Source organism: Peromyscus leucopus, chromosome 6, assembly GCF_004664715.2.
Source record: "Peromyscus leucopus breed LL Stock chromosome 6, UCI_PerLeu_2.1, whole genome shotgun sequence".
In the NCBI taxonomy this organism is placed as follows: Eukaryota; Metazoa; Chordata; class Mammalia; order Rodentia; family Cricetidae; genus Peromyscus; species Peromyscus leucopus.
In genome coordinates, this window is record NC_051068.1 from 74108125 (window position 1) to 74124056 (window position 15932).

Genomic DNA, 15932 nt, shown 5'->3' on the forward strand with positions numbered 1-15932 from the left:
ATGCCAAATACCTGGAACCCTGGCTCAGATGAGACTCACTGCATAGCTCCTAAAATCACCTCTTCACAGTGGAAACATTGGCTCTATTAACAGCTGGCTTGACCATGTCAAGTGTAAAATGGAGTATATTTGAGTCTACACATGAGTAAGCTAACTGAACACTCTAAGATCAAAGTGTAAAACTGAACAAAAATGATTTTCTCTGCAAGCCCAGGACCCCAAGGAAACAGCCCAGCCCAGAAGTAGGCTGTCCTTAAATTAAACATATTAAGTACAAAATCTTACTGGAAATATTAAATCAAACAAGCCAAGAGCACCCCTGCCAATGTGAGAAAAAATTCTCCAAAGAGTATAGTTTTGTGTTACCCACTGCCATATGGGAAACCTTATGTAGTAAAGTATATGCTTGAAATTCTCAACTTATATTTAGTGGGGGAAACAATTTATTATACCAATTCATAAATGTATGACAGATGGAAATGCTATTTTTTCAGCTCTTGGCAAAGCCTCCTATTGGCTGAATAGTCTTTGGTTCTTAAAACTATGACCATCGTCATTCACACCTATTTTCTGAGATTAAACAGACCAATTCCACGATGAAATCTCCTATAAATTTGGTTACCATAGAATGTCTTCCCATTCTGCACCATAAATTATCTAGAATACCACTCTCCCTAAAATAATGAGCAGGGCTAAGACTGACCAAAAGGCACTCTGTAATAAAAACCTTTGAGATTGTTTAAGTCAATTTTGGAAAATCTTCCATATTCCAGTTTATTCTGGTAGCACATTATCAAGGAAACTGTAAAAGATTCCACTAACAGGGAATTCCTTTAACCCAAAATGGCAGCACACCCAATGTTTTCCAAGCTTGAAGAGAAGTCATTGTCCATCTACTTAATAGTCGAAGAAAATTTGTTCGGTGGGGGAAAAGGTTGGGAGAGACTTTTGTACCACAGCAATCACTCAGACAGCCAAAGATCAGTATCACAGTATCTAGGGAGAGGGGGGAAGAGTCTGAACAAACAAGACATGGGAAATGGTGTTGAGGGTCCAACCCACATCCAAAAACACATAATTCCGCTGTAAGCTGTTAATGAGAACTGTCACCTTTCCATATCCAAGGATAAAGAAGGTTGGGAAATCAGACTCTTACACTGGGAATAAGAAAAAAAGGGAGATGCCAGGTTTATGCTGGTAAATAGTACAAACACTTCATTGCTGCTAAAGTTAGGATTGGGGCTAGAGAGATGGCTCAGCAGTAAGAGCATTTGTTGCACTTGTAAAAGGACAGGAGTTAAGTTCTCCACATGGTGGGTCACAATCATCTGCAGTTGCAGTTCCAGGGGACCCGATGTCCTCCTCTGACCTTCCTGGGCACCAGGGACAAATGTGGTACATTTAACATTATTCAGGCAAAGCACTCACGTGCACAATTTTTTTTTTCAAAAACTGGGTTGTATAGTTATTGCTTGTTAGAAAAAACTACTGATTGTTTCTTTACAAATTAAAAATTACAGCTTTTTTTTAAGTATCCTTTTCCATTTTTCTCTTTTTGTTTCTCTTTTTTATGTGGAACCTATGTTGCTAATCATCTGCTAATGACCTGGCTGGACTGTGGCAAGTGGGGAGCTTTACTTTGTAGTGTGCACTCACATTCAAGAAGAGATGCAATTAGCAGTGAAACATGACATATAAACAGTAGTTAGTTTTTAAATGCAGCATGAACTTAAATGCCAGTAAATATTTTATTACTTCTCTCATAAAGTCACAGTTCTCTTAGCTTAAACTATGAGAAATAAAACTAAGATTTAGAACGATGTCATCAGTCTGTAAGAGATCCACCTTTACTTTTAAGCAAGTGTACAAAAACAGTTTTTATCCTGTACCATTAAGAAACTGTTTGCAAAGAACAAAAATATTGGGGGAAATGCCATAAGAATGAGTGATAGCCTCATTAGCTGTCATGGAGACCCTCAGGAAAACCCTTCTCTAGCAAATTCCTCTAACATGATGATGCATCAATCAATTTAGTCTTATAGCAAAGAGAAAAGGCTTCCAGATACAGGGTGTGTGAATGTTGCAGGAATTGATACATGCCCCCCCCCAGGAAATAAAATACATACATTGTAAGTACTAATGATTTTTTTAATTGTGAAAGATAATTTTGAGAAGTGCTTTTTATTCATTATCTGTATCCAAAATAAATAAATAAATAAAAAGGGTGTGGCGTGGGAGAAGATATTCTCCTCAACTCATGCAAATTATGAATGAGTTAAAGAGAAACACCATCAGCAAACCTGATGAAATGGACAACAGTGATTGGATATCATCACTGACCAAGAAGCTTCCCATTTCTGAGATGCTAGAAATACTTATGATAAGCAACCTATAGGAAGGAAGGATGTGCTTTGCCACATGGTGTCAGGGACTTTACCCTATGGTTACTTGGGTCCTTAGTTTTGGGCCTGTGACAAGGCAGAACAATATTGTGGATGGATGCAGGAAACGGAATACTGTTGCTTCTAGCTTGGTGGCCAGGAAGCAAAGACAGAAAGAGGAACAGGTCCTGACAACCCACACCCAAAGACCCCACTTCCACCCACTAGGCTCCGCCTCCTAACTTCTTACCATTTCTCTAAAGCACCACTGTCTGGAGACCAAGGCTTTAATACACAGGCTTTGGGGGCCATTCAAAGTCTGAAAGGATACCGAGTAATCCTGCATGGCCCATGCGCTCAGGATATCTTCCTCCAAGATAGTGACTACAGGGTCAGAAGATGTCTCCAGTGTGGAAAGCAGCAATCATGCAGGATGTGCTGGACAGAGTATAGCTGCAGGCCACCAGCAGGGCTTGTCTGGTTGAGATAATAAAACCACCCTAGGCACCAGGAGAGGCTTGGTGATAGCTAAGCACTGCTCGGCTCTGTGCTTTATATAGATGGAAGAGATAGCGAAGTACCTTTGGTTCAGCTCTGCTTTGGATGTCCTCATCCAAGGAAGCTTAAGGAAAAAAAAAAAAATAACTAAGTAGGGCTGAGATAACACAGTTGGTTAAGTACTTGCCACACAAGCATGAGGACCTGAGTTCGATCCCCAGAAGCCAAGTTAAAAAGCCAGATGTGAAGATACGTACATGTAATCCCAGCCATGGGGAGATGGAGATGGGTGGATTGAATCCCTGGGGCTCACCGACAGCCAGCCTAACCTAATTCAGCAAGCCCCAGGCTGGTAAAAGAACCTGTCTCAACAGACAAGGTGGATGGTGCCTAAAGAAACATGCCTGAAGTGGGTCTCTGGCCCCCCGCGTGCCCGTGCACGTGCCCCCACATTCATGTGCACCTACCTGCACACACCTGATGAACAGGTACACACGTAGAAATAAAGTAACATTAGGGGCAAGAGAGATGGCTGGGTGGTCAAGTGAGTTTGTTCCTTTTCCAGAGGAAGGACCTGGGTTCGGTTCCTAGCACAAAGCAACATTGGTTGTTGTGGTCATCACTTTGAGGTCTCAGTCTAACCGGGATACCTTAGAAGAGTGTGGGGTGGGAATGGAGTTCTGCTTGCTGATGGGGACGCCCTTTTAAGGAACTGGGGGCTATTTAGGCACAGAAGATAGAGAAGTAGACAACAAGGGGTGAAGCCAAGGGGAGTGATTCAGCTCCCAGGAAGGGTATCCATCAGACTAGAGGTTGAAAACCACCTGAGCTGACTGGGCTGTCATTCTTCATACTAGGTTGGCAGGACCAGAGAAATCTTGGTGGAGGAAGCCTGGATGAGTTAATTTTGAGTTTCTACACATTGTTTATTCCGACCGGACTCAGTTCCCAAGAGAAGCAGGGGAAGGAAATGAATCGAAGAAATAAGGAGGCCAGCTCCAGCTCGTCACGTTGGAAAATCATCAGATTTACCCCGGGGTTCCTGGAGTGTGGCACTTAGCTGCTCACTTGGGAAACCCCGCTGCTATGGAAACGGAAGCGGTTGACCAGAGGGTCTGGAACCGGTTTGGGGGAAGGGAGCAGGATCCGTTCAGGAAGTGGGCGTGGTCTCGGTTACCACGGCATCGGGAACGCTCAGGCCGGGCTTCAGCCCAGTTTGGAGGCCAATGCACCTCCCACCCTTCGCATGGCACCCAAGAAGGAGAAAAGCACCCCGAGCACAAACTCTAAACTATGGGAACCCTCGCTCATAGCTGCACACTTGAACCAGGTGAGTCTTGCCTCTCAAGTCCCCTCAGCCCAGGCACCAGGAGCCTGGAACACCTTTTGCTCTCCCACGTCTTTACACTCCCTCAATCACGCAGGGTGTTCTGAGCAGCAGCGGGGGACGCTCGACAAAAGAAGAGAACCAGGGGCCTGGGGATATAGCTCAGTGGTAGGGCTGGGTGAGGCCCTGGGTTCAATTTGCTGCACCAGAGGAAAAAACAAGACAGGAAGGGAATCTCTGCCTTGCAATTTCAATAGGGGGTGGCTGTGTGTGTGTGTGTGTGTGTGTGTGTGTGTGTGTGTGTGTGTGTGTGTGTGACAGGGAGTGGCAGTGTGACTCCTCAGGCTCCTTTTTCAAGGAAGGCTCCGAGACGATGTACCCCACTTGTACTGGGGCTGTTATCCTTGCAAACTCTTCCCTTCCTGTTTGACGACTATCTTGTCAAAGCATCTGCGGCCCTGCACAAGACTGTATCTTAGTAAGTACTGAGTGTAAACAGGACCCAGGGTGACACCCTGTAAAACTCGAAAGGGACCCAGAAGAAAGTGTCCTTACGGAATGGCTTGCCCTGTTTTGTTTTCTGTTGCTTTGATAAACAACCATGACATGGAGAGGAAAGGGTTTCTTTCATCTTACTGTTGCAGTCCGTCACTGAAGGAAGTCAGGGCAGGAACCGGAAGCAGAAACCCTGCAGGACTTGTGCTCTCTGACTCTGGCTCATGCTCAGCTAGCTTTCTTTTTTTTCCGGGCGGTGGTGGCGCACGCCTTTAATCCCAGCACTCGGGAGGCAGAGCCAGGCGGATCTCTGTGAGTTCGAGGCCAGCCTGGGCTACCAAGTGAGTTTCAGCTAGCTTTCTCATACAACACTGGACACCTGCTTAGGGGATAGTGCCTCATACAATGGGCTGGACCCTCCTACATCAATCAACAGTCAGACTATTCTGTTGTGGGCAGTCTCTCAACTGAGACTCTCCAGGATGACTCTAGGCTGTGTCAAGTTGACAGCTGAAACACATTAGGACACTCCCCATGCCACTGTATCAAACATTTTCATCTGTGGCTGGACAGAAAGCTCGGTGGTTAAGAGCACTTGTTTTTGCAGGTGACCTGGGTTCAATTCTCAGAACCCACATGATAGCTCACAACTGTCTGTAACTCCAGTTCCAGTGGACCCTCCCTCTGTTCTAGCCTCTGTGGGCACCAAGCATGTATATGGTACATATATGTAAGTACAGGCAAAACACTCATACACATGAAATACATGTATCCATATATACATATATCTTCATCTATCTTGAAGGTGGAGGAGACCAGAGGAGCTAGCTGCTCATTGCACATTGCCACAAATGCACACAGCAATCTATGACTCAAATTAGAGGGTCCAGCTGCATGCAAGTCCAGTTCCAACCACCTCTGCCCACCTTCATTGAGAACCCAGGGGCTTCCGACACCAACAGGTAGACAGCCACATCTAGGCTCTAACGTTTCTGCGTCCAAGTCGGCATTTGGGAAAAGAAAAGGCATTTCTGGAAATTCTAGACTGCCATTTGGAACCTCTTGCAAAAGTGGAGAATGGGTTTCATTTCATTTTTCATTTTTTATATAGGGGTGTATGATTCACTAGAGAGTTTGTAGTTAAGAAAAGTAAAATGGACCTTGTGCTGTCCTGCCAGGGAAGGTTGCCTATTTATCCTTCTTTTCCAATGCTGTTGTTTCTTTCTCTATGGAAAGTAATTCTATCTCATAAAAATTAGTCCTGGTGAGCCCCATGAAAAGAGTCTGTGACTCCTGTGAAGTTTCTGCTGTGACTTCATGCATCATTACTATAACTCTTCTGCATGGTTTCAATAATGCTAGGAATGAAAGTGTCAACTCCATAACCCCCAGCTACATTCTTAATTTCTCAGAGATGTTTGTCAAATCACTCTGTGACTGTATCCTTTTTTTTTTCTTTTGCAAGTCAAAACTAGCCAAAATAATTTTCTCCATTTTGTTTTTTGAGATGATATTGGTCAAGTTGAGCTTGGAGTGAGTGTGGCTACCTGAATTATTTGCTGCTGAACCATGGGGTTGGTGGAGGCATCGGCATTAGTCTAGTACTAGAAGCATGAAGCTATGATTTTCCTAGTTGAACCAAAAATCTATAGGCATTGCTTTTTTCTTATGATTTGGAATTGTGAAATAATAATCAGCCTTCTTGATCCTGTTCAAACAATATAGGTTCAATAAATCTTCTATACTAATAGATATAATTCCAAGTCAAAGTAATATGTAGCTTTAGCTATGAAGTAAAGACTGAATTTGCCTAAAGATGACAATGTGTGTGTAAATTCTTTGTTGATAGGGTTTGGTAAGGAGTTATTTATGTACAGCTATATATGCTTGAGTTTGCATTTGCTAATGTGTGTATTGGGATGGGACATAGGAGACAATGTGATGATTCTCTGGTATTCCAAAAGATAGTTTTCACATTACTTCATTAAAGAATCCAAATCAGTAGTTTTTTAATTTTCCTAGTGCTTTTTCTAGATTATGTGAAAGGTTTGTATGTGCTTAATGGTGGAAATGTTAAGGCAACTCCATGTAGTTAAAAGGGAGGTTTATTTGGGGGTTTTACTTACAACAAGTAAAGGGATAGGTTACAGGATCCGGGAGAGGTGAAGTGCAGTCCAGCGGTGTTCTCCAGAGAACTCTGCTCAGTCTACCATCCAACATCCAGGATTACCAGGAACCAAGAGAGCCAGCACATCTGGATCTTGGGTCTTAAGGGTTCCTATCTCTGCCCCTCCTCCGGGGCAGGCTATAGGTAGGCATGACAGTTATGGGGGCAGTACTTCCAAGTCAAAGCTGGAACAGCTACCCACTACATGGGTTTTTCTCCTTTACTTTGTTAATGTCCTAGATGGCATTGAATATCCTATTTTAGCTTTAGGTCATTTTCTTCTCTCTCCTAGATTTACTAAGGTATAATTGATAAGTCAAAAACATGCATATATATATTAATTTCCATATGTTGAACCATCTTCCTATCTCAGGAATAGATCTCACTTGGCTTCAGGATATGGGAGCCTCTTCATGTACTGTTGAGATTGCTAGTGTCCTCAGGCATTCTTGTCAGTGCTCATAAAGAATAGTCTTATAGAGTTATTTTTTCTTGTAGTAGTTGGTCTTTGGAAATATTCTGCCTCTTCAATATTTTGGAAGATTCTGAGGAGAATTTTGTATTATTTATTTTTATGTATGAGTGTTTTACCTAAACATATATTTGTGTACCATATCTGTATCTGAAGAGGCCAAGGTATTGACTCCCCTAGGACTGGAGTAACAAATGGTTGTAGCTGCTATGTGGGTTCTAGAAATTGAACCCAGGTCCTTTGGAAGAGTAGCACTCTTAACCACTGAACCGTCTCTTCAGCCCTAAGGATAATTATTAAAATTAAAGATGCAAATCAAAAGTCACAGTAGTAGTGACTTAAAGATATATGTGCTCATGATTTACTTTTGCCAGATAACTTTAGATTTTTTGCACAGCATTGAGTTGCTAGCTAGTATTTTTTCACTTAAAACTAAAGCGAAGGTAGTAGCACATGCCTTTAATCCCAGCACTCAGGAGGCAGAAGGAAGGCAGATCTCTATGAGTTCAAGGCCAGCCTGGTCTACAGAGTTAGTTCCAGGACAGCCAGGGCTACACAGTGAAATCCTGTCTCAAAATAAATAAATAAATAAATAAATAAATAAATAAATAAATATAATTAATTAATTAAATTAAAGGGTTCCTTTTAGTAATTATTGAAGAGCATAATTAATTATTTTTATTTATTTATTTATTTATTTATTTATTTTTGTTTTTGTTTTTTCCTATCACTTTGAATTTCCTGGCCAAACTTCACATAATTGTTAAGGACCCTTAGATGTGAAGAGTTAGCTTTTCTCCCACAGTTTTCAGGATTCTCTGTGGGGGCTTTGACCATCTGACTATTGCTGTGGGATGGTCTGTATGTCAAATCTGTTGCTCTGATTGGTCAATAAATAAAACACTGATTGGCCAGTGGCCAGGCAGGAAGTAGGTGGGACAAGGAGAGAGGAGAATTCTGGGAAGCAGAAGGCTGAGGCAGAGAGACACTGCCAGCTGCCACCATGACCAGCAGCATGTGAAGACGCCAGTAAGCCACCAGCCATGAGGCAAGGTATAGATTTATAGAAATGGATTAATTTAAGCTATAAGAACAGTTAGCAAGAAGCCTGCCATGGCCATACAGTTTGTAAGCAATATAAGTCTCTGTGTTTACTTGGTTGGGTCTGAGCAGCTATGGGACTGGCGGGTGACAAAGATTTGTCCTGAGTGTGGGCAAGGCAGGAAAACTAGCTACAGACCATATACTCAGCAGTGGCTTCTAGTCTGTCTCACTTGGAGTCTGCTGAGCTTCAGGGATGGGTAGTTTTGTCTTTCCTCAAGTTTGGGGGATTTTCAGCCATTGTTTGCTTAAATAATCCAGCCCATCTGATTTTCCTGGTGCTCCCATATGCACTCCCCGGTCTGCCTCATACTGTTCGTCTAGTTCCTTAGGCTACCTACTTTCACTTTCCTTCAGTCTTTCCTTTTTTTTAATCAAAGTAAAATTATCAAGACAGCAGACTAGGAAGCCCAATGCCTGTTTTCCACACAGAAACATCAAACAATAATAATGGGGGTGGTCCAAAATTAAAATAACCCCTGAGAAAGTCTAGACACTGAAATCAGCCAAAGATTCAAGGCAACAAATAAAGCAGTGGTGAGCGAGGCGTTCCATGGCCATTTAATTCTCATTTGCTGCATTGGGTGTTGTGGCCGCAGCATGGTCGGGACCTTCCGTCCTGGTCTATGCTCTGCTTTCAGACTGCATATTTTCGAATAGTGTCCAGGCTTGCCGATTCTTTATGCTGCCTGCTCCGGGGTGTGGGCAAACCCCTCTAGCAGAGTTTTTAGTTCAGTCTAGTTCAGTCGCTGTGTTTTTCAGCACAGGGGCTTTATTGCTTTCTATTTACAGGTACAATGTCTTTGTCTGTACTCTCCTTGGGTTCAAATGTTCCTTCCCTGACCCTCTTTAGTTCTCTCATCATATTAAGACAGCTGTTTAGAAACATCTAGTAAACTAATGCATATGTTTGTTAATGGAGATTTGTTATTTATTTTAATAGGCCATGTTTTTCCTGTTTCTTTGTATGTCTCACGTTTACTCATAAACTGGGCATTTGGAAATTTGCAAGCATTTTAGGGTTTGTTGATTGGCATGGAAGAGTTCAGCACATTAGGACATATCCTACCCTTTGGTGGCAATCCATGATTAAGTCTCAAGGTTTTCTCAGGCTAATTCTGGCCTCCATGCTGGCTTGTTTGCAAGCTTTTAAAGTTTCCCCCCAAATATCCAACTGCTTTTAAATGTTTTAGCTTCCCAAAAAGTGTCACAACATCTTTCTCTCAGAGCCATTAATGTTCTGTTGCTTTCTTCTACCCATAATCCCTTTCCCCAGGGATCTATGGCTCTTAATTCCCTCAAAGCTTTCATGTGTTTGAGCATATCACAGCCTCCTTCAGCTCTGCCAGCCTGGGTGCACACTGCTGTGTTCTCCCTGGATAAGTTCTGGATCATAGCAGATATAATCAGCCCCTTGTGCAACCTATAGAGAGATCCAAATAGAGGTAATTTCTGCTGTGCTCTGGGGGCCCAAGGAAAGGAACTGGGAGGGACCATCCGGACGGTACCACGCCCACACCATCCAATGCAGCAAACTAGAATAAATGCTCCGTGAAACGCCTCGCTCACCACGGCTTTGTTTGTTGCCATGGATCTTTGCTTTCACTGACTAGTTTCTTGAGGGTTATTTTAATTTTGAGTTTTCACTTTTTTCCCCCTTTCCATTGTTGTTATTTGGTGTTTGCCTATGGAAAAGAGGCGTGGGGACTTCCTCATCTGCTGTCTTGATAATTTCAGTTTGATTCAAGATATTCTTTAACACGACTCTAGTTTTTTTTTTTTTTTTTTTTTTTTTTTTTTTTTCATTTACTCCTTGCTGAGCCTACAGCAGGTGACGCTGGAAGAAATGAATGGCAGTTTTATTTGTGACAATTTATGGGATGTTTCCAGAACTTTTCAAACAGCACTTTTTTTTTTCAAACTTTTCAAGCATTCCTTATAGGAGCTTGCAGGCTACACGAGGCTTCAGGATGTCTGGGACATATATTTCAACTGAGATTTTGTACTACAGTCAAAACTTCTGTATCAACACAAAGAAAAAGGTCTTTGGTCTCAGTGGAAAGGCTATTAGCAAAATGGGAAGGGAGCTTTTTGTTTTTGTTTAGATATAACATGCTTGTGCAGTGGTGGTGCACACCTTTAATCTTAGCACTCAGGAGGCAGAGGCAGGTGGATCTCTGTGAGTTTGAGGCCAGCCTAGGCTACCAAGTCAGTTCCAGGGAAGGAGCAAAGCTACACAAAGAAACCCTGTCTCGAAAAACCAATATATATATATATATATATATATATATATATATATATATATATATATATATAACATAACAAATAATATATACATAATAAAAAATAGCATGCCTTTCTCCCAAAGGTGTTCATCAGAATACCAGTAATCTCTGGATTTGAGCTGCTTGGGTTCTCTCTCAGGTGGAATTTGGTTCAGTATTTTGGTGAATTACAGTAATTTAAATTATTTTATATTTTGATGTTATCTGAGGGGAGAATATCTTTTCTTTTGTCCCTAATTTAAATAGCCTCATTTCTCTCTATAGCTAAAAGCAGGCATATAACCTACAGAACTGCCTATTGAAAGAACACTAAAACACAGGAAAAGGTTGTGGAAACCCATACATCCCTTTACCTACCCAAAGTTCCTGCTCCCATAGTCATTAATTTCACTACGGAATGATGTCAGACCACAGATGTCCAAATTAGAAGACTAGGTCACCTCACTGCCATCTAGCTGATGATTATCACAATTTTTCTTTTTATTAAGCCTCTAGTTTTTCTTTAATATAAGTATTTAAGAATATTTATAAACACCTAACCTATTGACATCCTTCCTGAGACACAAAAGCCTTGCTTATAGTTTGTATATTTTCATAATATTAAGTTCTAGAACCAATGCCCTCCCCCACAAAATAACAGGATATATGAGATGTTCTCAAGTCCGCATGCCTCCTTAGAAGTAACTCTAAGTTGTAAGTAATTTGTAAGAAGTAACTCTAAGAGGAATATTTTAAGTAGACCTTGCAATTTAAAAGCAAAGAAAAAATTGGATATGAATTATTTTTAGATTAAATTTATTTATTTATTTTGATTTATTCTGATTACAGTTTTCCCTCCCTCCTTTCCTCCTAGCCCCTCCTTCCATCTCCCCTCCATCCCCTCTCCCAATCCACTCACCTCTGTTTCTGTTCAGAAAGGGATAGGCCTCCCATGGGTACCAACAAAGCATGGCATACCAGGTTGCAGTCAGACTAAACAACTCCCCTTGTATTAAGACTGAGCAAGTCAACCCAGTATGAGGAATAGGTTCCCAAAACCCAGCCAAAGCATTAGGGACAGCCCTTGTTCCCGTTGTTAGGAGTCCCACAAGTAGACCAAACTACGCAATAGTCACATATATGTAGAGAGCCTAGGTCAGTCCCGTGCAGGCTCCCTGGTTGTCAGTTCAGACTTGTGAGCTCCTATGAGCTCAGGTTAGTTGTAAAAAGAAAATTTTACATTTGGCCTCTTATGTCAACCTCTGTAGCATTACTATGAGGTGGGCATCATTAGAGTAGAATAGTTGTTTAAAGAAAGGGTATTGGGGTCCATTTCATTAGTATTCAAACCTGAGATCCAAGTGTTCCTTAAGGCAAAGAAACAAATCTAAAAGCGCACTTGCTCTATCTGAAGCATCATCCTTCCTGCCTGGAGACTCTTGTCCTCTGGCTTCCCATTTGCAGCACTTTCTATTGAGACACAGCTCTTGGCGTCTTCCTGGGACTGGTGATAGAAACCCTTGAGTTTATATGTTGGGATTTCCATCTGTGAAATACATATTTTTTATTAGGATAACTGTTTCTTCTTTTGGAAAGAGTGTAGGAAAGTAGTTCTTTGCCTACCTGGAAATATGTGACCCTCGCTGGTTGCACAGCCCCAAGTGGGCCCTGAAAGTCTGGGGTCTCTGTCCTTTTCGCAGCTCCCCCTTTTCTGTCCCTGACACTGTCATTACTACAGTAACCAAGCATCATCTAGAGTCACTAGTCTTGTGATTTACCGTTGTTTAGGCTCTGAGTGCTCTCAATCTTTCCCACCATTCTCCTTCCATTGCTTCTTCTCCATGCTCATACCTTCATTACAGCCCAACCCCACACCTGTAGACCCTTCCATTTTTAAAAGAGCCCCAATACCGACTCGACATAGAATCACCTAGTTCTATTAATTAAACCACTTCATTTTTTAACCTCATCTTTCCTAAATACTGCTCACACCACAGTAATTCCCACCCCAACAGTACTGGTGGCCATCAATAATGACTTTCAGCCAAATCTAAGTCATCTGCTTTCTTCAGCCCCCTCTAGTCTGTCACAACTAACCTTGAAATGGAGTTGCTGTGGGTAAAATAGTGTCTTCATGGCACAGATCCATAAAGAAGTTGACAAGATGCTGGAGGAAGCCCAGCTCCAGCACCAGATACACAGGTGTTGGATTCTGTTTCTCATGCCGTAGAATGGATGACCTAGAATGAATTTCTCTTACCTCTGAGCCTTGTTCTTTTTTTTATGTGAATACAATAATGCTTCAAATATTTTTATGAATATAAAATAATACTTATTTTATAAACATTATCTGTAGCATGTAGCACTTAGCCTTCAGTAAATGTATTCACTTCCCACCTCTCAGACTTTCACTCATATTGGTCTCCTTGGTCACAGTGAATCTCCACATCTCACAACTAGTCTTATCTATTATTTAGAGCCTTTATAGGACATGCCTCACAGTAAGCCTTCTTCTTACCTTTTTTAAATTATGTGTATATGTGAGTCTATGTGTGGGTATACGCATGTGAATGCAGGTACCCATGGAGTCTAAAAGAAGGTATCAGATGCCCTGGAGTTACAAGTTTTGAGCTGTCCAGTATGGGTATTTTGACTGAACTCTGGTCCTCTAGAAAAGCAATGTTCACTCTTAACCACCAAGCCATCTCTCCAGCTCCCTTCCACTTTTGTTTTTTAAAGGGCACAGTAAGCCTTTCTAAAAACCTTGGCTGACATTTACCTTCCCTTGCCTCAGCTTTAGGCTCTGCATTAAAGTCCATGCTTAGTTACAGAATGCCTTATATAATTGGGTATCATTTCATGTTTTATAGAACATGAGCTCTTAGAAACCACATCTTACATCCTTACATACACTTCTACCATAACTAGCATAATTTTAGGTACACAACACACACATAAATGATAAATTCCACCAATTTGCTCATTAAATCTTGGAGTACAGTGAGACCTGTATTATGGAAACCAGGACAATTAGCAGACAGAGGGGGTGTGTTCCAAGAGCAGACAACAGAGAGCATTTGCATAAAAGAGCAGTAATGGGAAGTAGCGGGCATGCAAGGCAGCATTCTCTAGAACAGTCAGCTCATGAGTGCTCCTTATTACACTCTCTTGAGGAATAAGGTTTTTCTCATGTTAAAGGCAGGGCCACAGCCACAAGTCTGAAGCTCTCTAGAGCTACATAAAGAACACTCAGCCAGCCAGCCTACATAATAAAAAAGAGCCTACCTTGGGAGGGAGGTGTAGCTCAATCAGTAGAGTGCTTGTCCCACAAACATGAGGACCTAAGGTCAGACTTCCAGAACCCACCTAAAAATGTGGGCATAGTGGCCGAGGTCTGTGATCTCAGTCCTGGGGGTGGAGACAGGCAGATTCAGTGACTGAGGTCTGTGATCTCAGTCCTGGGGGTGGAGACAGGTAGATTCAGTGACTGAGGTCTGTGATCTCAGTCCTGGGGGTGGAGAAAGGCAGATTGCTGGAGCTTGCTGGTCCTCAGCCTAGCCTAATAAGTGAGCTTCAGGTTCAGTGAAAAACCCTTTCTGAAAAAATTAAGGTGAAAAATGACTGAGGAAAACAGCCAATGTTGCCTTCTGACCTACACATGCACATACATGCATACACACAAACCAGTGCGTGCATATATACACAAATGCATACAAATACATATACAATACAACACACGTATACACAGAGAGACAGAAAGAGACAGAGAGACAGAGATCCTCTCTCAATCGCAGCAAAGCCACCGAATTGTGTTACTGTCCTCAAAAGAACCCCTCAACTTTCCATTTCACTTTGCAGAGACATTTCGTCTGCCAGCTAGGAGGCATGCAGGGAAAGTTCTCTAGAACATTTAGTTCACTGCCTCTCCTTATTACACCTTGGTGGAGAAATAATATTTTTCTCTTATTAAATGTAGCTCAGTGACAATAGCTGAGTTGTGAACATTCAGGAAACAGTAAAAAGCTCTCCTGGAGTCTTGAACAAAGCCTGTAATTCTTATAAAGGTTTGCAAAGTGGCATTGAGCTCAAGATAGGCATTGCTGAAATATTAATACCCCAGATCTCTTAAGTAAATAACATCATAGAATATATAACACTGGGATGATAATAAACCCAGGCTAAGTAAATTTTGAGGGGTAAATGTGCAATTGAATTGAAGTGCTTAAAGCCATTATAAGTGCAGTCTATCAAAGAGGGAAATGTGTTTTATTGGTTAGAACCCTTGAGCAATTTCTAAGAGGTAGTGAAGGGTTTTCTTTTTTCTTTTTTTTTTACTTTTTTGATCCTAAACAGTAAGCTATTTCTCATGTTAATGTGTATTTAAGACTTACTGGAAATACTCATAATATGAGCTGAAGACTGATGTCTGGCAGCAGGCATATTTCTGAAATTGGGTTGGTTTTTACTACTATATTTTTGAAATATGCCTTCATTGGTATTTACAAAACAAATTGCCAGTTCACACAAAGGTTGTTTTTATAAAAGCCAACGAAAACAACCGAGCTGCTAGGAAGAATGTTAAAAAGGGAAATGGACTTTTCATAACCTCACATTATAATTTCTCCTTTTGGACAAAACTGTATTATTTGAATGAGTTTGGAGCTGAAGGGAATTAGTATGTCAAATTATCCCGCCAGGATGTTATGTGTGATCATTTTTATTGCAAGTGAAAAAGCATTAAATACAAGTAAAAAGAAAACATTGCCAGGGAGTTTGGCAGCATCTTAGGAAAATGCGAGTGAAGAAACGGTGGCGGTTGATCAGGGTTCCCCTCCGGCCATGGAACCCATCACGAGCTCCCAGTTCCCATGGTATCCTGCCCAGTGTTCCTAGTCCAGCTTCTTGTGGCGTTTCTCTGCTCATCCATCTTATCTCCCAATACTCGAGGAGAACGGCTTCTGCAATGGCCCCAGATACGTACAGACTGGGCTTCCTGCCTCCAGCCAACTGCTTCTCATCCACATCCTCTCCTAAAGGACTCAGAAAGCAGCTCCCGCCACACCTTGCTGGCACTCGCTGACTTGCCTCCTTTCAGTAAACTTCAGTAGTTGGCACCTTTAACAGTTACCAGTTTGGAATTGTGGCCCTGTAATTTCAGTGTAACCCTCTGAATGCCTACCCTCTTATGCTAGGGATCCCCAGACACCCAGGCTCCTAATGCTTCAGG

The 15932-nt window shown here is 41.9% G+C and overlaps 1 protein-coding gene across 1 annotated transcript in view; it reads left to right on the top strand.

Annotated features, from left to right (window-relative positions):
* The first annotated feature begins 4042 nt into the window (after positions 1-4042).
* Positions 4043-15932, top strand: part of Spag17 (sperm associated antigen 17) — a 244861-nt gene continuing 232971 nt past the window's right edge. The window contains 1 exon segment of the mRNA XM_037206932.1: positions 4043-4209. Within this exon segment, the coding sequence (XP_037062827.1) occupies positions 4126-4209 (84 nt within the window). The 5' untranslated portion in view covers positions 4043-4125.